The sequence below is a fragment of the Castor canadensis genome, chromosome 4 (assembly GCF_047511655.1).
Source record: "Castor canadensis chromosome 4, mCasCan1.hap1v2, whole genome shotgun sequence".
In the NCBI taxonomy this organism is placed as follows: Eukaryota; Metazoa; Chordata; class Mammalia; order Rodentia; family Castoridae; genus Castor; species Castor canadensis.
The window spans coordinates 131196929-131219161 of record NC_133389.1 but is presented as its reverse complement, the minus strand read 5'-3'; the positions used below and the strand labels follow the sequence as shown (position 1 = coordinate 131219161).

The window sequence follows — 22233 nt, the reverse complement described above, 5'->3', positions numbered from 1 at the left end:
TGTAACATGAGGAGTTAGCTAGTATATCACAAACAAGGATTCTCAACATAGACTTTATTCCTACTATAAAAAGCAAGAGTAACTAACACAAATAATTCTGTTCTCAATTTCCTAATTGACACACAGGGTGACTTTCAAATAGTTAACACTCTCACATGCTCGAATCCCCTCATTAGCAAAAACATTAGTAGCTGGCTCTTTTTCTCCTCTCTCTCACTTTTTTCCTCTCCAGAGAAAATGTGGAGTATGAACTGTGGTTTGAGGATGGGGTAGAAGAGCCATCAAGCCATGCACTGACTGTTGCAAGGAGACTGTCCCTGCATCTTTTTCAATGAAAGTGTCAGGGGGAAGGACAGATGCAGGACATCCCCTTGACATGAAAAAGTCAGGGTTCTCTGAAGCTTCCACTTCTCTGCATTCCTTTTACATAGCAAAAAAATCTCTGAGATTCCAAAAAACCCAGCCCATAATGGCCCAACTGGTACTTTTTACACTGTAGTCAAAATGTCTCTGTATAACTGAGTATGTGGTATTCTTCATGACATTTTTGGATGTTTCTTTACCCAAATTAGGCCAGTTCAGTAAGGGGATTGAGTCAAACTTCAAATAGTAATAGAAGGATGTTTTGTTTTGTATTTTTTAATTAGCAAGAGCTGTCCCTAAAAGGCTTGCTTCTGATGCAGAATGGGAATTGGAAATTACTATTAAATATTTTTATAAGTTTAAAATGGCCTAAGGAATGCATTCAAAGTTATGCCATTTAAGGATCTCCTGGCATTTAACAAGAGGGTTAGGAAGACTTTGTAAAACTCCTTCGATCTTCTTATCACATAATATCCCTGTTCTTCAGAAGTCAAGTACATTTTCTTTATCTTCCTTACATACTCTTCTGATTTGCAGAGTTAAAGTATCAACTGAATTGCTTATCAAATAATTCAAACTATTAATCTGTTATAATGGACAAAGCTTTAGCAATGTTGCTTCACAGAGGAACATTTGCTCTTTTCTTTGATAGAAACAATTAAAGTGGTGTCTCACTCCTTTTATAAAGAACACTCTCATCCTTTTCCTTTGACGAATCTTTTGGTCTTATTAATGGATTTCTCTAGTTTAAATAATGTCTCGTGTCCATATAAAGACATAACTTCTCTCTGTCTTGGACTGTGTAATTACAGTAAGAGCTTTGATGGGACTACATATAATGCTGGAACGTTTTCTTTTGCAGAGGCGTATCCACCAACCTTTCTCTCCAGACCTAAGTCCCTTACGACTTTTGTGGGTAAGGCAGCCAAGTTCCTCTGCACAGTGTCAGGGACTCCTGTGATCGAAACCATTTGGCAGAAAGATGGTGCTGCCCTGTCACCTTCACCTAACTGCAGGATTTCAGTTGCAGAGAACAAACACAGTATAGAACTCTCAAACCTTACCATTCAGGACAGGGGAGTATACTCTTGTAAGGCTTCCAACAAGTTTGGAGCAGATACCTGCCAAGCAGAGTTGATCATCATTGACAAACCACATTTCATTAAAGAATTAGAACCTGTACAGTCAGCCATCAATAAGAAGGTCCACCTTGAGTGCCAAGTAGATGAAGACAGGAAAGTCACAGTCACATGGAACAAAGACGGGCAAAAACTGCCCCCTGGGAAAGATTATAAGATCTATTTTGAAGATAAAATAGCATCACTAGAGATTCCTCTGGCCAAATTGAGAGATTCTGGAACCTATGTATGCACAGCTTCCAATGAAGCTGGGAGCAGCTCCTCTTCAGCCACAGTCACTGTCAGAGGTAAGAATCCTAGGAATCCATTTGTCACTTCCTTCTCTGAAAGAAAGCCTCAGTAGAAAAATTATTAACAGTGATTTGTTATTAAAATAATTCCATTCAACAAACATTTGGATTTGGGAAAGTCCTGGCATTGTTTGGTTGTATTTTTTAAACCTTCTTCAGAATTTACTTACTTTTGTTCTTTGAAAATTATGTCTGCCATTAACAAAGCTTGCTTGAAATTTCTTCCAAGAACTTCATTTCTAGGCAATTGTTAACCATCTTTTATAAATTTCTCTTTGCATAGATATAGTTTGTTTGCTTATTGTTTTTAATCAAGACACTGGGAAGGTGTTTTAGAATTATGGAAAGCTAGTGAATATACCACTGCTTTTTCAGAATTTCATGAAGCTGTTTTCCATGTGCTATGTGTTTTTGTTGTATGTGTCTGCTTTTCTTTTGTGGAGATTATGTTTCAATATCTCTTCTGTTTTCTTTTCTTTTTTTTTTTGTACACTTCATATAGAGCCACCATCCTTCGTGAAGAAGGTGGATCCCTCTTATTTAATGCTCCCAGGTGAATCTGCACGCCTCCATTGCAAGCTGAAAGGCTCACCTGTGATTCAGGTCACTTGGTTCAAAAATAACAAAGAACTTAGTGAAAGTAACACAGTCCGAATGTCTTTTGTCAATTCGGAGGCTATCCTTGACATCACAGATGTAAAAGTTGAAGACAGTGGAACTTACTCGTGTGAAGCAGTGAATGATGTGGGCAGTGACAGCTGCAGTACTGAGATAGTTATCAAAGGTTTGTTTATGAGTTATAGCCCCTTCTGTTTCTCAGAAAAGATGTTCTTTTTTAATTGCTGGTAACACATTGCTTACACAATGCTTTTGTGCTTTTGTAGAGCCTCCTTCTTTCATCAAAACTCTTGAGCCTGCAGACATAGTGAAAGGAACAAATGCCCGGCTTCAGTGTGAAATTTCAGGCACTGGACCATTTGAAATTAGCTGGTTCAAAGATAAGAAGCAAATTCGAAGTAGTAAAAAATACAGACTGTTTTCTCAGAAGTCTCTTGTGTCTCTGGAAATCTTTTCTTTCAATAGTGCAGATGTTGGTGACTATGAATGTGTTGTTGCTAATGAAGTTGGGAAGTGTGGCTGCAGTGCGACACACTTACTAAAAGGTTAGTGTTGTGAAAAACTGGTATCTCTCTAATAAGTTGCCCAAACAGCTTTCTTAACCCCTGCAAGGAAAGCTGGTACTTTCCCCAATTCTCTTCCCCTGTCCTTTAAATTTTGTTTTGTCTTGGATTGACCAGGAGCAAGGGAAGCAAAGTTAGTGGCTTTCACCTAATGTTTATCCTGATACCAGTGTAAATGTTTATCATTTGCTAACAAAAGGGAATATAGCATAAGGTATTCTTCCAGCTGATAAGCATTTATCTTCTATGCCTCTGTCTCTTGGATGGAACTGTTAATTCTTCTTGCATTTTCTTTCTTCTTTCTAATTAACCAGTGCTATGAAGTAGTAGGATCAGACAAGATAAATGTAATCTTGGTAAAATTCTTAAATAAGACAGTGTTGACAGTGTGTGGAATTGATAAGCTTTGTATGCTCTCTTTTTTAACTAGAACCACCAACCTTTGTCAAGAAAGTAGATGATTTTACAGCGCTTGCAGGACAAACTGTGACTTTACAAGCTGCTGTGAGAGGGTCAGAACCCATTTCTGTTACATGGATGAAAGGCCAAGAGATCATTAAAGAAGATGGAAAAATCAAAATGAGCTTTTCCAACGGTGTTGCCATCTTGATAATCCCCGAGGTTCAGATCAGTTTGGGTGGCAGATACACATGTCTGGCTGAAAATGAAGCTGGAAGTCAAACATCTGTTGGAGAATTAATAGTTAAAGGTTCGTGTAGGAGCATTTTAACTTGAATTACCCTTTCCATTTAAATGGAAAGCCCAATTCACACTTAAGAATCCTAACTATTTAATACCATTGTAGAACCTGCGAAAATTATTGAGCGAGCAGAGCTGATCCAGGTGACAGCAGGGGACCCAGCCACGCTGGAGTACACAGTCACAGGCACCCCAGAACTCAAGACCAAATGGTACAAAGATGGGAGACCCTTGGTTGCCAGTAAAAAGTATCGAATAAGTTTCAAAAACAATGTCGCCCAACTCAAATTTTATTCAGCTGAGCTACATGATAGCGGCCAGTACACATTTGAGGTTTCCAATGAAGTGGGCAGCAGTTCCTGCGAGACTACATTCACTGTTTTAGGTTAGTATTTTTAGAAAACTATGCTACATATTTCCTTCAAACCCAACAACTGGCCACAGCGAACCACTGAGCACTTTCCATGTTGATCTTTACTCTTTGTTTACCATGAACAGATCGAGACATCGCTCCATTCTTTACCAAACCCTTACGCAATGTGGATAGTGTTGTGAGCGGTACCTGCAGGCTAGACTGCAAAATCGCTGGCTCCCTGCCCATGAGGGTGTCCTGGTTTAAGGATGGTAAAGAAATAGCTGCTTCGGACAGATACAGAATAGCATTTGTGGAAGGCACAGCATCTTTGGAGATCAGAAGAGTAGACATGAATGATGCAGGGAATTTCACTTGTCGAGCCACAAATTCCGTGGGAAGCAAAGACAGCAGCGGAGCCCTGATTGTACAAGGTTGGCTAGAGACTGCATTTTGTTCACACTACAGACATTGTTCAAATTAAGTGTTGTTTCCTTAGATCCCACCTCTTAACTCTTTGAAATTCTTTCTTGTACCCTTTCTTCAGAGCCACCCAGTTTTGTAACTAAGCCAGGATCCAGGGATGTTCTGCCTGGCTCAGCAGTCTGCCTGAAGAGCACTTTCCAAGGATCCACTCCTCTCACCATCAGATGGTTTAAGGGAGACAAAGAACTGGTTTCTGGTGGAAGTTGCTATATTACCAAAGAAGCTTTAGAGAGTTCCCTGGAACTCTATGCAGTAAAAACCTCTGATTCAGGCACATATAAATGCAAAGTTAGCAACGTTGCTGGAGGCGTGGAGTGCAGTGCAAACTTGTTTGTAAAAGGTTTGCATTCTTTTTTGACATCTTTGTGCTACCCTTGTTATTTGAGTTCTTTCCTCTTTCTCATGTTTCTTAATGACTGACTGCCTTCCTTCCACAGAACCCGCTACATTTGTGGAAAAGTTAGAGCCATCACAGCTGTTAAAGAAGGGAGATGCCACCCAGCTAACCTGCAAAGTAACTGGTACCCCTCCGATTAAAATAACATGGTTCATAAATGATAGAGAAATTAAGGAGAGCAGTAAACACAAAATGTCTTTTGTGGACTCCACTGCAATTTTGAGACTTACAGATGTTGCCATTGAAGACAGTGGTGAATATATGTGTGAAGCTCAAAATGAGGCTGGCAGTGACCACTGCACTAGCATTGTAATAGTCAAAGGTTTGTGCACTTTGTCCCTACATTACCAAAGTTGTGACCTGTAGCACAGATCCCTTGCCTGTTAACTCTAGTCACTCCTTTTCTACCACAGAGTCTCCTTACTTTACCACGGAATTCAAGCCAATTGAAGTGTTGAAGGAGTATGATGTCATGTTACTGGCTGAGGTAGCAGGCACACCTCCCTTTGAGATTACTTGGTTCAAAGACAACACAACCTTGAGAAGTGGTAGAAAATATAAAACCTTTATTCAGGATCAGCTGGTTAGCCTACAGGTCCTCAAGTTTGTAGCTGCTGATGTTGGTGAATACCAGTGTCGGGTGACAAATGAGGTGGGCAGCAGCACCTGCAGTGCCAGGGTGACTTTAAGAGGTTAGTATTGGTTCAAATGATGGACTGGCAATTCTTTTTTTCTTTTAAATGCCAGTTTTGCTATAGAGCTAGTATTGATTGAGAACTCATTCTTCTATTAGAACCCCCATCCTTTGTAAAGAAGATCGAGAGTACCAGCTCCCTCCGTGGAGGCACAGCTGCCTTCCAGGCCACTCTGAAAGGCTCCTTACCAATCACAGTGACTTGGTTAAAAGATAATGATGAGATCACTGAAGATGACAATATAAGAATGACCTTTGAGAACAACGTGGCCAGTCTGTACCTCAGCGGCATTGAAGTCAAGCATGATGGGAAATATGTGTGCCAGGCCAAAAATGATGCAGGAATACAAAGATGTTCTGCGTTGCTGTCAGTCAAAGGTTGGTTTGAAAAGTTTACCTTGGATTTGAGGAACAAATGCAGGTGTAAGCCTTTCAGCACAGCAGTTCACAGCCTACGTCTGTCCCTTTCTTTTCTACAGAACCTGCAACAATCACTGAGGAGGCAGTGTCCATAGATGTCACACAAGGAGACCCAGCCACTTTGCAAGTTAAATTTTCAGGGACTAAGGAGATTACAGCCAAATGGTTTAAAGATGGCCAAGAACTGACCCTGGGTCCAAAATACAAAATCAGTGTCACTGACACAGTGTCAATACTCAAGATTATCTCTACAGAAAAGAAAGACAGTGGAGAATATACTTTTGAGGTCCAAAATGATGTTGGGAGAAGCAGCTGCAAGGCTAGAATTAATGTATTCGGTTAGTATTGTTTTTCTGTGGAAAGGAGCTGGACATTCTATGCTCCTTCTTCTCTTATAAGTTAAGAGAAAATACAGAGCTGGGGGTAGTACCTCAGTGGTAGAGCACTGTGTAATCAATATCCCAGCACAGTAAGTTGAGAGAAAGAGAGAGAGAGGAGAAGAAATTGGTAGATTAACCTGTTTTTTCTTTTTGCCTTTTTATTGGATAGATCTGATCATACCGCCTTCATTCACCAAAAAGCTGAAGAAAATGGACAGCATTAAAGGATCTTTCATTGATTTAGAATGTATAGTGTCTGGGTCACATCCCATAAGCATCCAGTGGTTCAAAGATGACCAAGAAATATCAGCTAGTGACAAGTACAAATTCTCTTTCCATGATAATACTGCCTTCCTAGAAATCAGTCATCTGGAAGGTACAGACAGTGGGACATACACATGTTCTGCCACCAACAAAGCAGGTCACAACCAGTGCAGTGGCCACCTGACAGTCAAAGGTTGGCAATTTTTTATCAAAAATTTATTGATCTTTCATTTCTTGATTCTTACCTTCATTGCTCAATTCTAAAACAAATCTTCCTCTCTTTTTGCTTCTTGTTCTTTCATCTCAGAACCCCCTTACTTTGTAGAAAAGCCACAGTCTCAGGATGTCAGTCCCACAACAAGGGTTCAGTTAAAGGCTCTCGTGGGTGGCACTGTACCCATGACAATCAAGTGGTTTAAAGATAACAAAGAGTTGCACTCTGGGGCAGCTCGCTCGGTTTGGAAGGATGACACCTCCACCATTCTAGAGCTCTTTTCAGCCAAAGCTGCCGACTCTGGGACCTACATTTGCCAACTAAGCAATGATGTTGGCACAGCAACAAGTAAAGCCACTCTCTTTGTAAAAGGTCTGTCTCTACATCTCATTTTCTTGCTTGTATAGATTTTCTTGGGGGTGGAAAGCAATTTTGCTACTTGGACTTTGTTTTTAGTACTCAACAGCACACTTTTTTTCCATCTTTAGAACCTCCTCAATTCATTAAGAAGCCCAGTCCAGTATTAGTACTGAGGAATGGACAGTCAACAACATTTGAATGCCAAGTAACAGGCACTCCTGAAATCAGAGTATCTTGGTATCTAGATGGAAATGAAGTAACGGATGTTAGGAAACATGGCATTTTTTTCATGGATGGTTTAGCCACCTTCCAGATTTCTGGTGCCAGGGTAGAAAATAGTGGGACTTATGTCTGTGAAGCTCGAAATGATGCAGGCACAGCAAGCTGCAGCATTGAATTGAAAGTGAAAGGTTCGTAATTAGAATCTGCTTTCCATTTTGGCTGTGTTGCCCAATGGGCTTGGGTCTTCCCTTGAGTAAGCTACTTTCTCTCTTCCTCTCAAATCTTTAGAACCTCCCACCTTTATCAGGGAGCTGAAGCCTGTGGAGGTTGTGAAAGATAGTGACGTGGAGCTGGAGTGTGAAGTTACAGGAACATCTCCATTTGAAGTCACTTGGCTAAAGAATAACAAAGAAATTCGAAGTGGCAAAAAATATACAGTGACTGGCAGAGTGTCAGTGTTTAACCTTCACATAACCAAGTGTGACCCTTCAGACATTGGTGAATATCAATGCATTATAGCCAACGAAGGTGGCAGCTGCTCGTGCAGTACTCGAGTTGCCCTGAAAGGTCAGTTATACACAAAGAGTAGTAGCTATCAAGTAGAAACTCTGAAGGCTCTTTAATTTTAGGGTGATGAGTAGGATTCAAAATATACCTCTTCTTTTCACACTGTCTTATTTAATCACAGAACCACCATCATTCACTAAGAAGATAGAAAATGTCACCACTGTCTTGAAGAGTTCTGCCACCTTTCAGAGTACCGTGGCAGGCTCGCCCCCCATTTCTATAACCTGGCTAAAGGATGATCAGATTCTTGATGAAGACGACAGTGTCCATATTTCATTTGTGAACAATGTGGCCACACTTCAAATCAGAAGTGTGGATAATGGACACAGTGGAAGATACACCTGCCAAGCCAAGAATGAGTCAGGAGTTGAGCGGTGTTACGCTTTCCTTCTAGTACAAGGTTGGTGAGCCATTCTCTTTCCATGGTAGTCCATGGAGACAGTTTCATAAGCATGCCTTGGTGGAATTATCAATGTCACTCATCTATATTTTCATTTTACTGCAGAACCTGCTCAAATCATAGAGAAAGCTAAGTCAGTTGATGTTACTGAGAAAGACCCAGTGACCTTGGAGTGTGTTGTGGTTGGAACACCAGAACTCAAAGTGAAATGGCTTAAAGATGGGAAACAAATTGTACCCAGTAGATATTTTTCGATGAGTTTTGAAAATAATGTGGCCAGTTTCAGGATTCAGTCAGTAATGAAGCAAGATAGTGGACAGTATACTTTCAAGGTGGAAAATGACTTTGGAAGCAGTAGCTGTGATGCCTATCTGAGAGTGTTAGGTGTGTATCTTTGCCTTAATCACCTTCCCTTATTTGTATTATGTCCTTTGTAAACAAATAGCAAGAGATTCATGGATGTGTTTTACTGTTTGCATTGGACAGATCAAGATATTCCACCATCATTCACCAAAAAATTAACAAAAATGGATAAAGTTCTGGGCTCTTCTATTCATATGGAGTGCAAAGTTTCTGGCTCACTTCCTATTAGTGCTCAGTGGTTTAAAGATGGAAAAGAAATATCTACAAGTGCAAAATACAGACTTGTATGTCATGAGAACACTGTGTCACTGGAAGTGAATAATCTGGAATTAGAAGATACTGCAAATTATACCTGCAAAGTGTCAAATGTAGCAGGAGATGATGCATGCAGTGGTATCTTAACTGTGAAAGGTTAGAATTTCTTCACCTCTTCTTGATTCTTTATAAATGCTTTAAAAATATATTACTCTTTACCCTTGACTAAACCCCAAAAATTCTGTTTCTTTTGACACATGTTCATTGGGTTCAAGAAAAATTCAGCCATTACCTCTTTTCATGAGTTGCTTTCCTACATGTGCATAAAATGGTCAAAAGTAATTCAAGTACAATGAATATAATTAAATATATCTCTCTTAAAATCTGTAGAACCACCAAGCTTCCTAGTGAAACCTGAGCGACAACAAGCCATACCTGATTCTACAGTGGAATTTAAGGCAATACTGAAAGGAACACCACCATTTAAAATAAAATGGCTTAAGGATGATGTGGAACTTGCCCCTGGACCTAAATGTTTCATTGGCTTGGAAGGGTCAACTAGCTTCTTAAATCTCTACTCAGTGGATGCTTCCAAGACTGGACAGTATACTTGCCAAGTTACCAATGATGTTGGTAGTGACTCTTGCACTACAATGTTGCTTGTGACAGGTGTGCAAGTTTGATTGTTTTATGTCTCTGTCTGATCCATGGCTCTGGCTCTGTCTGTACTCTGTTACAATGCATCTTTCTAACACGATAGGCAATAATTGCCAGGCATTGACCATGTTTTTCTCTTTCCTACATACTACTTAATGTTTGTTATTCATTTCTATTTCCTCATAATCATCTCTTTCTTGACTCTCTAGAACCACCAAAGTTTGTAAAGAAATTAGAAGCAACCAAAATAGTGAAAGCAGGTGACTTCACACGCCTGGAATGCAAGATAACTGGATCTCCAGAAATTAGAGTTGTGTGGTACAGAAACGAACATGAACTCCCAGCCAGTGATAAATACCAAATGACTTTCATTGACTCAGTGGCTGTCATACAGATGAATGAGCTTGGTACTGAGGACAGTGGAGATTTCATTTGTGAGGCTCAGAATCCTGCTGGCAGCACAAGCTGCAGTACGAAGGTCATAGTAAAAGGTAGAATCTCATTCTCATGTTCTTCCTTAACTGAAACTCACTTTCTTCTTCCCTGGGTATCACAGCTCTTTATTCTTTACTGGTAGCTTCATTTTCATTGCAGATCATAGACTATTTCCCTAAGCTAGTATTTGATATGTCATTTCTTCTTAACCTTTGCTTATGTGTAACTAGTCATTTTGAGTTTTTTTCTTATTATTCCAATGCCATCATTCTGAACACCTCAGCATATTAGCCAACCATCAGATTTGATGTTTCAAAAACACACACACACCAAAAAAAGAGCATATTTAAATTAGTCTTTTGCCTTCAATCAACTTAGTATCATCTTCGATATAATCTGTATATTAGTAACAAGGAATATTTATTACTTTTATGCAATGTCCAAGCAATATAGTCTTTGGCATTGCATTTTAAAAAGACAATAATATTTTTTCCTTTTTCAATCAGTTCCTATCTTTAAAAATATGACTATTCCACGGTGTAAATAGTGCTGTTATTTTATGCCATTGTCCAGTAATTTTTTTTGTGGTCAAAAAGCTCAAGTTTAACAAAAAACAAAAACAAAAAAGTTCAAGTTTGTTGTGTTGTAAGGCAATTGTTGACATAAACAATTGGTGAACTGGAAGATGTACATCACAGCTGTCAGAGCAACTTCCAGGTATCTCAATTGTAAAACATACACAAAAACCTTTAACCCTGAAGGCAGAATTCCATACTTCACGCAAATCATATTTATTAATATACTTATTTTGTTTGTGGGTTTTGTATCAATCTTTGTGGTAAATTAGCAAGGAAAAGAAGACAGAATATTGAACTGCTCAAACATCTAGGATCTACCTGGGTGCTCTACTCATCTAGTTGATTATCTTGTAAAAGTTGAGACCTCTTGGAAGCATTTGTTACTCAATAGTGATATTGTTGGAAGCTATTTAGCCATTAAAATATCTTAAACCTTTTCTTCCAATTTAAAGACAAAGAAATAAAGTCCTTTTACTGTATGAAATTAAATGGCCCAATTCATAAGACATTCTTGTTTTTCACAGAACCACCTGTTTTTAGCAGCTTCCCTCCTGTAGTAGAAACCCTTAAAAATACTGAAGTCAGTCTTGAATGTGAACTTTCTGGAACACCGCCTTTTGAGGTGGTATGGTACAAAGACAAGAGGCAACTCCGAAGTAGCAAGAAATACAAGATCGCCTCTAAAAATTTTCATGCAAGTATTCACATCCTCAATGTGGACACCTCAGACATTGGTGAATACCACTGCAAAGCCCAGAATGAAGTGGGAAGTGACACTTGCATTTGTACCATTAAATTAAAAGGTAAGCAGACTTCCTGCACATGGCAGAAACATCAGGAATGTGCCAAGTGCTCATTTTTTTCTTGCTTCCATTATCTGGACAATCTTTTCAACAATCTCCATCCATCTTTTCCTGTTCAGAACCACCAAGATTTGTTTCCAAACTGAGCAGCCTTACTGTTGTAGCTGGCGAACCTGCCGAGTTACAAGCATCTATAGAAGGTGCCCAGCCCATTTCTGTCCAGTGGCTTAAAGAGAAAGAAGAAGTGATTAGAGAAAGCGAAAACATCAGAATTACATTTGTGGACAATGTTGCGACTCTGCAGTTTGCAAAAGCAGAGCCAACTAATGCTGGGAAGTATATCTGCCAGATCAAGAACGATGGTGGAGTGAGGGAAAACATGGCCACGCTGACCGTCTTAGGTTGGTACAAACTGGTACCAAATGTTGAAATGACTTATAGACAGAATCTCTTTTTTTCCTAAATTTCTTTTAGAACAATATTGATCCTCAACTATTTGAAAGGTTTAGGAGAAAGACCTAAATGATCTCTCAAACATCATTTTCTGTTTCTGTGATTCTAAAACAACTAGCCATCTGTTTATGGTGTATATAACACTTTTCTTGATAGTTTAACAAATCTTGGCTATCTGTTGTTTAAGCATGAAACAATTATGAGGTCTACCTATACTAAAAGGAAAACTAGTCTTAAAGCTGACAAGATTCCAAAGATTAACATTTGAGAGCAAAGATTTGGGCATATAGAATTTCAATTTATTGGATAATGACTTACAAAATATTGTCTTGAGCACCTTAATGAAGACCAAAAATTCCAAGTAGTTCACAGAGAGGTAGCCTGTGCTCTAAAGAGGGTCAAGTGCAAATCAAATCACATTGTCTAATGTACATTGTCTAAATTGTTTTGAAGTTGACTACAACACAAACATATTATCCATAATAACTGCTATAATTTATGACTGCATGTAATCCTGGAATCACATTTCAATGTGGAAAGAGGGAAAGGCGGGGGAGACTGGAAGGAAGGACAGAAAGAGAGGGAGGAAGTGGGTGGGGAGAGAGAGAAGCCTAACATAAGCACCTCATTGGGAGATATACAGTAAAGGCCTGGACTTTGATGGATATCACATTGTATTTCAGAGCCTGCAGTCATTGTCGAGAAGGCAGGACCCATGACAGTAACTGTAGGAGAAACTTGCACCCTGGAGTGTAAAGTGGCTGGCACTCCTGAGCTCTCAGTTGAATGGTACAAGGATGGAAAGCTGTTGACAAGCAGCCAAAAACACAAATTTAGCTTCTACAACAAAATCTCTTCCTTAAAGATTCTCTCCATTGAAAGACAAGATGCAGGCACATACACTTTCCAGGTTCAAAACAATGTTGGCAAAAGCAGCTGCACAGCTGTGGTTGATGTTTCAGGTTAGTTCTGGCATTTTCCTCTTATGCAAACTCCTTTAACAAGATTTCCTTCTTTCAAGTCTCTTCTATTCTTTCAAATCATGATGAATCTTTTTCCTTTTCTCACACAGACCGAATGGTTCCTCCCTCTTTCACACGAAGACTGAAAGATACTGCTGGGGTCCTGGGTGCCTCTTGCATCTTGGAATGCAAAGTAGCTGGATCATCACCCATCTCTGTTGCCTGGTTCCATCAGAAAACAAAGATTGTCAGTGGAGCAAAATACCAAACCACATTTTCAGATAATGTCTGCACATTGCAGTTGAATTCTCTGGACTCATCGGATATGGGCAATTACACATGCGTGGTTGCTAATGTCGCTGGGTCTGATGAATGTCGTGCAGTGTTGACTGTACAAGGTCAGTGTTAGAGAGTCAACTTTGTAAGGGATTTCTTACAAATTCTTTTTGAGTGCTTACCCAGGTTGACACACATTCAAAAGCGCTATTATTTTTTATTCAAAATTGCAACTAAATTCAAAGCTGACAGGATCTTTTATTGATCTTCTATGTCTCTGTAGAACCACCTTCTTTTGTGAAAGAACTCGAACCTTTGGAAGTACTTCCAGGCAAAAATGTTACCTTCACAAGTGTTATTAGAGGAACCCCTCCATTCAAGGTTGGCTGGTTCAGAGGTGCCAGAGAACTAGTGAAAGGAGACAAGTGTAACATCTATTTTGAAGACACTGTGGCAGAACTGGAATTATTTAATATAGACATATCTCAGAGTGGGGAATATACCTGTGTGGTTTCTAATGGTGCTGGCCAAACTTCCTGCACTACACACCTCTTTGTAAAAGGTTTGCTCAAGTGCATTCATTCTTCCTATCTTCAGTTACTGACATCACTGTGTGTGTGTGTGTGTGTGTGTGTGTGTGTGTGTGTGTGTGTGTTTAACTACTGTGCTTTGTCACTTACCAGAACCAGCTGCATTTGTGAAGAAATTAAGTGATCACTCTGTAGAACCAGGGAAGTCTATAATTCTGGAGAGCACCTATACTGGAACACTTCCAATTTCAGTCACCTGGAAAAAGGATGGTTTTAACATAACTCCATCTGAAAGATGCAACATAGTCACAACAGAGAAAACTTGCATTCTGGAAATTCTGAATAGCACAAAAACAGATGCAGGACACTATTCCTGTGAGATTGAAAATGAGGCAGGAAGGGATGTCTGTGAAGCTCTGGTATCTACATTAGGTGTGTTGTCTTATTCTTTCTTAAATGGTTTGCATTCATTCATCTATAATAGCTCATGTGTACTTGATTTTCTGTGACTCCATTTGCTGATCATGAGGCTTTCTTCTTTAGAACCACCTTATTTTGTTATGGAACTGGAACCTCTGGAAGCATCAGTTGGAGATTCAGTTTCTCTACAATGCCAAGTAGCTGGGACACCAGAAATTACAGTGTCTTGGTACAAAGGAGATACCAAGTTACGGTCAACTCCAGAATATAGGACCTACTTTACAAACAATGTGGCCACACTCGTTTTTAATAAAGTGAACATCAATGACAGTGGCGAGTACACATGTTTAGCAGAAAACAGTATAGGATCTGCTTCTTCTAAGACTGTCTTCAGAATTCAAGGTGATATTATTTTAGACATTAAAATAATCCCTTTTCCTGATTTTAACTCTTTCATCTTTATTCAAAATTTTTCATTTTGACTACTAATGCCTCAAGTATTACTTGTCTTCCTATAGAGCGCCAACTCCCACCTTCCTTTGCAAGACAATTAAAAGATATCGAGCAAACTGTTGGGTTACCTGTTACACTCACTTGTCGACTAAATGGTTCTGCACCCATCCACGTGTGCTGGTACAGAGATGGGGTGCTTTTAAGAGATGATGAAAATCTACAAACAACATTTGTTGATAATGTGGCAACTTTAAAAATTTTGCAAACTGACTTGAGTCACTCTGGGCAGTACTCTTGCTCAGCTTCCAACCCACTCGGCACAGCATCTTCCAGTGCTAGACTGACAGCCAGAGGTTTGTTCTCATGTCATACTTTCTCTTTGCAAACCATGAATTTATTTCATTGTGGAGGCAGAAATGGCCAACAGGAAAAAAAAAATACACATTGTCTTTTCTTCTCTTCTTCCAGAACCTAAGAAATCTCCCTTCTTTGACATCAAGCCTGTATCAATAGATGTTATTGCTGGAGAAAGCGCTGATTTTGAGTGTCACGTTACTGGTGCTCAACCAATGCGAATCACTTGGTCAAAAGACAACAAGGAGATCCGCCCTGGAGGAAACTATACGATCACGTGTGTGGGCAACACTCCTCATCTGAGAATTCTTAAAGTAGGCAAAGGGGACTCTGGTCAATATACTTGTCAAGCAACCAATGATGTTGGCAAAGACATGTGTTCAGCTCAACTCAGTGTAAAAGGTATCATTACATGGCTTTGCCTGTATCTGTCCTTTTCTGTATTTGTGCAACTTTTTCCTAAAAGTTTCAAATGTTTGATATGAACTAACTAGATCGTGTTAGAATTTGTGTATTAGTGTTAGAATCAACATTAACCAGTGTTCTGTTTTCTCTTTGTATTGTTCATTAAGTTAGGATATTTCTAAATGTAACTCTATCAAAGTATTGCTTCATTGAACTTTGTAGAATGGTGTTTCAACTACCCACTCTCCCTTTTCATCATTTCCTGTTATATGACATTCTCATTTATCACCACTAAATTTTGATCAACTACATCTTGAATACCTTAACTAGTATATTTTAGCTTATATATCCAAACTACAATATATTAGCTAAATTATCTGTTAAAATAGTGAAAGATTATTTAATAGAAAAGATAACTTATTTTACTACAAAACTATTAGAAACGTGATTCTTAATAAAGCCATTTAAATATGAAGCTATAGGGTCTTCCGCTACAAAGATAAGCTATTTTAACATGTGGATATCCCTTACTAACTTTTTCCTTTGATTTAATAGAACCTCCAAAGTTCGTTAAGAAATTAGAAGCTTCAAAAGTTGCAAAGCAGGGAGAATCCCTCCACCTGGAATGTAAAATAAGTGGTTCCCCAGAAATCAAAGTTCTGTGGTTCCGCAATGACAGTGAACTTCATGAAAGCTGGAAATACAACATGTCATTTGTGAATTCTGTGGCCCTGCTTACCATCAATGAGGCCAGTGCTGAGGACAGTGGGGACTACATCTGTGAAGCTCATAATGGTGTTGGTGATGCCAGCTGCAGCACAGCACTGACAGTTAAAGGTTAGGCGCCTTTCATTTCTTTCTTCCTCTTCCTCAAATCTGGATTCCTTCGCGGCAGTATTAGGAGATCTAAATTTAAAAGGCTAAGTTTATTTGCTTGCAACTCTTTTTTTTTTTTTTTTTTTGGCAGTACTGTGGTTTCAACTCAGGGCCTTTCATTTGCTAGGCAGGTGCTCTAACACTTGAGTCATCCCCTTGCAACTCTTAAATTAGTTTCCATGAATTGTCACGTCTCATGTCAATGTGTGTTGTCATTTGGTCATGCCAGTCAATCACTCTTCATGATCCTCTATACATAGGAAGTATCTCTAGATTCTAGAAACTACAATTCTAGAATCTAGGAAATTTTTTTTTCTTTTTGGTATGGTAAGCAGTTGCTCTCATTGTTCATCTTCTTTTTTTTCTGGTAGCTCCTCCTGTTTTCACCCAGACGCCTCCTCCAATAGGAGCCCTTAAAGGTTCTGATGTGATCCTCCAATGTGAAATTTCGGGAACACCCCCATTTGAAGTGCTGTGGGTTAAAGATCGAAAGCAAGTTCGAAGCAGCAAGAAATTTAAAATCACTTCCAAAAATTTTGATACAAGTCTTCATATCCTTAATCTTGAAGCCTCTGATGTAGGAGAATATCACTGCAAAGCTACTAACGAGGTGGGAAGTGACAAGTGTGTTTGCACTGTCAAGTTCAAAGGTTTGTACACATGGGCACAAAAACATATGCTTCTTTCTTTAACCCATTCTTGCTTGACTATGCAGATGCAATTCTTACTTTTTTCTCTAACCTCAAATTTTTTTCATTAGAACCTCCTCGATTTGTGAAAAAGCTAAGTGACACCTCAACCCTTATTGGGGATCCTGTTGAGTTACGGGCTGTGGTGGAAGGGTTCCAGCCAATTTCTGTTACCTGGCTGAAAGATAAAGGTGAAGTCATCAGAGAGAGTGAAAACATTAGAATTTCATTCAGTGACAACATTGCAACCCTCCAACTGGGAAGTCCAGAAGCATCGAATTCTGGAAAATATGTGTGCCAAATCAAAAATGATGCTGGGATGAGAGAATGTTCAGCAGTCTTGACTGTACTAGGTTAGTAGCAGAGGACAGGCTGTGGAAAAAGTGAAGTTAATTGACCTATAAATATTTTCTACAGTTATTTCTCTTATCCAATAAAATATTGATTGCACACTGTTTGAAAGATGACTTTGAACTCAATGCAATATGCTTCTTCTTTTAGAACCAGCTAGAATAATAGAGAAGCCAGAACCCATGACTGTCACGACTGGAAATCCTTTTGCATTAGAGTGTGTAGTGGCTGGAACACCAGAACTTTCAGCCAAGTGGTTCAAAGATGGAAGAGAATTATCTGCAGACAGCAAACATCACATTACATTTGTCAGAAATGTAGCCTCCCTTAAAATTCCTTCTGCAGAAATGAGTGACAAGGGGCTATATAGCTTTGAAGTGAAAAACAGTGTTGGCAAAAGCAACTGCACTGTCTCTGTCCATGTTTCTGGTGAGTAAGATGAGACTTTTATGAATATAGCAATTCATAATGGTGGAGTGGACAAAGCTTCTACTTAAATGGAAAACTGCCTTTCTCCACATAGATCGCATTGTGCCTCCTTCCTTCATCCGCAAGCTGAAAGACAGGAACGCCACCCTGGGGGCCTCAGTTGTTTTGGAGTGCCGAGTGTCTGGCTCGGCCCCAATTTCAGTTGGCTGGTTTCAAGATGGAAATGAGATTGTGAGTGGGCCCAAATGTCAGTCCAGCTTCTCGGAAAATGTCTGTACTTTGAATCTGAGTTTATTGGAGCCCTCCGACACGGGCACATACACGTGTGTGGCTGCCAATATAGCTGGTTCTGATGAATGCTCTGCAGTTCTAACTGTTCAAGGTCAGTGTGTAGGGACAGGGCACCGCTTCTCTACTCTTCCACCTAACTTAACACCTGCCTCACTGGGAATTCCTTTATTGTGTCTTCATTTGCCACCTTCGTTCCCTTAGTTCTCACTTGGATTTTTTTTCTCTTGATCTCCCTTCCCCCTGGGATCTGTAGAACCACCATCTTTTGAACAAACTCCTGATTCTGTGGAAGTTTTGCCTGGAATGAGCCTCACATTCACCAGTGTCATTAGAGGCACCCCTCCCTTCAAGGTCAAGTGGTTTAAAGGCAGCAGGGAATTGGTGTCAGGGGAGTCCTGCAGCATCTCTCTGGAAGACTTCATCACAGAACTGGAATTGTTTGAGGTAGAGCCACTGCAGAGCGGAGACTATTCTTGCCTTGTGACCAACGATGCTGGCAGTGCTTCTTGTACCACACATCTCTTTGTGAAAGGTTTGCTCTTGTCTCTAGTTCTTGTATGTTTTTGAAATTTTTCTAAATCTTCATTTGAAGATATAAATTTACCCTCATGTTTTCTCCTTGTAGAACCAGCCACTTTTGTGAAAAGATTGGCTGATTTCAGTGTTGAGACAGGAAGCTCCATAGTTCTTGAAGCCACATTTACCGGCACACCTCCCATCTCAGTGAGTTGGATGAAGAACGAGTACGCTCTTTCCCAGTCTCAGAATTGCAGTATTACCATGACAGAAAAATCTACCATTCTGGAAATTCTTGACAGCACAGTAGAGGATTATGCACAGTACAGCTGCCTGATAGAAAACGAGGCTGGACAAGATATTTGTGAAGCTCTAGTGTCTGTCTTAGGTGTGATGAAAGTTACTTGTTTTTATTGTTGTCTTTTCTTTCTTTTAAAATATCTCTTTTAGTTAAAACATCTCTTTCTTTTAAAACGTCTTTTGTTTATGATTTACTGACTACCATCCTTTGTACCTTAGAACCACCTTATTTTATTGAACCTCTGGAACATGTAGAAGCAGCCATTGGAGAACCTACAACTTTGCAATGTAAAGTGGATGGGACCCCAGAAATTAGAATTTCTTGGTATAAAGAGCACACGAAGCTACGATCGGCTCCTGCATATAAGATGCAATTTAAAAATAACATTGCCTCGTTAGTCATCAACAAAGTGGATCACAGTGATGTGGGAGAGTATACGTGCAAGGCAGAAAACAGCGTGGGGGCTGTCGCTTCTTCGGCTGTGCTTGTTATCAAAGGTGATGACAGTTTTGTTCAACAACAAGTCTTGCTATTTGTTGATAGATTCATTTTCTTTAAAACATCAAAATTTTAATGGAATGAAAATACATTGTAGATATTTTCTCTCTTGTAAATAAGGATTATCTGTAACTTCTTTCCAGAACGCAAACTGCCACCAACCTTTGCAAGAAAACTGAAAGATGTCCACGAGACCCTGGGCTTCCCCGTGGCGTTCGAATGTCGCATCAATGGCTCTGAACCTCTTCAAGTGTCTTGGTACAAGGATGGGGTCCTTTTGAGAGATGACTCTAATCTGCAAATATCTTTCGTTCATAATGTAGCAACTCTTCAGATTTTGCAAACTGACCAGAGCCACGTTGGTCAGTACAACTGCTCAGCTTCTAATCCTCTTGGGACTGCTTCATCTAGTGCCAAGCTCATTCTCTCAGGTGAGTTGAGTAGCCATCACACTACCCTCTCCATGACAAAGCAGCTTCACTGCTCTAGGCCACCAAGGGACTGATGCCATTGAGTGTGTGATCAGCATGTGCGAGCACGTAAGCTGAAATCTCAGTGTTGTTCTTCATTCTTTTCAGAGCATGAAGTGCCTCCGTTCTTTGATCTAAAGCCTGTGTCAGTAGATCTTGCTCTTGGAGAAAGTGGTTCTTTTAAATGCCATGTCACTGGAACCGCACCCATCAAAGTCACCTGGGCCAAAGACAACCGGGAGATTCGCTCTGGAGGCAACTACAAGATGACTTTAGTTGAAAACACTGCCACTCTTACTGTTCTCAAAGTAGCCAAAGGTGATGCTGGGCAGTACACATGCTACGCGAGCAACGTTGCTGGGAAAGACTCTTGTTCTGCTCAGCTGGGTGTGCAAGGTACTTGTTAGAGTGAAGTACCAAGACTTCTCTTACATTTTCAATAGAGATGGGTGGATGTGCTTGAAAACGATGCATAGAATCATGGTCAGTGATTAGAAATGATGACATGGGGGCTAGACACGTACCTCAGTGAGAGAGTGCTTGCCTCGCATGTACAAGGCCCTGGTTTGATTCCTAACACAAATAAGATAGTGAAAAATGGAGAAATCATTAAGTTGAACAGTGGTCTTCAAAATGGGGACAATTTTTAAAATTTCATTTTAAAAATGGAAAACTGGAAAAACATAAGCTGACAATCACTTTTCAAAGTCTACAAATAGAGCCTAGGGAGAAAGTGAACAAAAAAATTCACATAATTCAAAGAAATTCCTAATTTGAAAGAAGCTATCCTTGGCCTTAAAAAAGAGAAAGTTGCCTCAAATGATTTCTTTTCCACAGTATGTGGTCCATGAATGGAGGTTTCCCCCTGCCAAGGCATAGCACAACCCAAAACTATCAAATCCTTCAAGAAGAATCTAGATTAATTATAAGGTCAACTTATTTTTCTCCACTAGCCCTGCTTAATTGATAGTGGAAGTCAGGAGACTGACGAAGAAGGACATCAATATCTGATACTATGAAAGACAATCATGCCTTTCACAATTGCTGTTGTCAGAAATTAAATATTTAACTCAGTGAACTGCTCATCTGAGCCATTAGAGCATTTTTAAAGCCCTTTCTGGCAGTAGTTTATATATACCTTGAAATTGAAGTAGAATTAGCTATAGCAGCCCATTTGCTATGTGACCACCCTAAGCCTGAATATTTTACTTCAGCTAATGAAGAAAGCTTGCTCTCCCTACTTCAAAAGGAAATTGACAAAGTGGAAGAAATATCTATTTCAGGCAAATAAGAGACAATGGCACTTTAAAAATGTTAAGATATCTGACCCATTTTTCTCTGGCTCTTCAGAGTACATAAATGATATCTTTGCAGCCTTGGGAAATAGTCCTCAGAAAGTAATGTCCATTTTTCCTTCCTTTACCCTTAATACTTGATTTGGATGCTTATATTAATAAGCACGTTTATTAGGATTTTCTATTTAGGTTTCATTTAACTGTTGTTCCTTGAACTGCATCAAATGAATTTGTTTTCTGGAGCTAAAGACCTCCCTGACAGCAATTTCTTTTTTCCTCCTGAATTATACATGTCTCTTCTATCCCTTACCCTACCTTTTTCTTCTTGGTTCCATAGAGCCCCCCAGGTTCATTAAGAAGCTAGAACCTTCAAGAATTATGAAACAGGATGAATACACAAGATACGAGTGCAAAATAGGCGGGTCCCCAGAAATCAAAGTTTTATGGTACAAAGATGAGATTGAGATTCAAGAGAGCAGTAAGTTCAGAATGTCGTTTGTGGACTCGGTGGCAGTGTTGGAAATGCACAACCTCAGCGTAGAAGACAGTGGAGACTACACGTGTGAGGCCCTCAACGCAGCAGGCAGTGCAAGCAGCAGCACTTCCTTAAAAGTTAAAGGTCAGGCTTTGCTCTACCTCTGGGTTTTCCACCTGCCTCTCATTGTCCTCTTCATTCTCTGACTCTCCATTAGTGTTCTAAAATTTTTCAAGTTTCCAATAAAACATTGGAAGACATGATTTCTCTCTTTCACTGATAGAATAGAAAACTAAGTTTTACCTTTGCCCATCTACTTCCAAAATACATCCTAATTTTCCTTTTTTCCAATTCTAGAACCACCCATTTTCCGCAAAAAACCCCATCCTATAGAGACACTTAAAGGAGCCGATGTCCACCTTGAGTGTGAGCTTCGGGGTACTCCCCCATTTCAAGTTTCTTGGCATAAAGACAAGAGAGAACTCAGGAGTGGCAAGAAGTACAAGATAATGTCTGAGAACTTCCTTACAAGTATCCACATCTTGAATGTTGATGTGGCAGACATTGGGGAATATCAGTGTAAAGCCACCAATGATGTGGGGAGTGACACTTGTGTTGGCTCTATCACACTGAAAGGTGAGATTAGCTTACTCATTTCCTTCTAATTCTG

General features: G+C 39.7%; 1 protein-coding gene across 2 annotated transcripts in view; it reads left to right on the top strand.

Moving 5' to 3' along the window:
• Positions 1-22233, top strand: part of Ttn (titin) — a 270679-nt gene that overhangs the window by 70194 nt on the left and 178252 nt on the right. For both annotated transcript variants that reach the window (XM_074071183.1, XM_074071182.1), the window contains 41 exons: positions 1226-1789; positions 2295-2576; positions 2677-2955; positions 3404-3682; positions 3779-4057; positions 4171-4458; positions 4572-4850; positions 4948-5229; positions 5321-5599; positions 5701-5979; positions 6081-6359; positions 6571-6858; positions 6973-7251; positions 7368-7649; positions 7750-8028; positions 8150-8428; positions 8534-8812; positions 8915-9202; positions 9437-9715; positions 9913-10194; positions 11241-11519; positions 11639-11920; positions 12656-12934; positions 13045-13332; positions 13494-13772; positions 13894-14172; positions 14284-14562; positions 14679-14966; positions 15082-15369; positions 15928-16209; positions 16620-16898; positions 17009-17290; positions 17439-17717; positions 17812-18099; positions 18262-18540; positions 18634-18912; positions 19044-19322; positions 19467-19754; positions 19902-20189; positions 21426-21707; positions 21921-22199. In XM_074071183.1, coding sequence (XP_073927284.1) covers positions 1226-1789; positions 2295-2576; positions 2677-2955; positions 3404-3682; positions 3779-4057; positions 4171-4458; positions 4572-4850; positions 4948-5229; positions 5321-5599; positions 5701-5979; positions 6081-6359; positions 6571-6858; positions 6973-7251; positions 7368-7649; positions 7750-8028; positions 8150-8428; positions 8534-8812; positions 8915-9202; positions 9437-9715; positions 9913-10194; positions 11241-11519; positions 11639-11920; positions 12656-12934; positions 13045-13332; positions 13494-13772; positions 13894-14172; positions 14284-14562; positions 14679-14966; positions 15082-15369; positions 15928-16209; positions 16620-16898; positions 17009-17290; positions 17439-17717; positions 17812-18099; positions 18262-18540; positions 18634-18912; positions 19044-19322; positions 19467-19754; positions 19902-20189; positions 21426-21707; positions 21921-22199 — 11829 coding nt within the window. The remainder of the gene's footprint in view (positions 1-1225; positions 1790-2294; positions 2577-2676; positions 2956-3403; positions 3683-3778; positions 4058-4170; positions 4459-4571; positions 4851-4947; positions 5230-5320; positions 5600-5700; positions 5980-6080; positions 6360-6570; positions 6859-6972; positions 7252-7367; positions 7650-7749; positions 8029-8149; positions 8429-8533; positions 8813-8914; positions 9203-9436; positions 9716-9912; positions 10195-11240; positions 11520-11638; positions 11921-12655; positions 12935-13044; positions 13333-13493; positions 13773-13893; positions 14173-14283; positions 14563-14678; positions 14967-15081; positions 15370-15927; positions 16210-16619; positions 16899-17008; positions 17291-17438; positions 17718-17811; positions 18100-18261; positions 18541-18633; positions 18913-19043; positions 19323-19466; positions 19755-19901; positions 20190-21425; positions 21708-21920; positions 22200-22233) is intronic.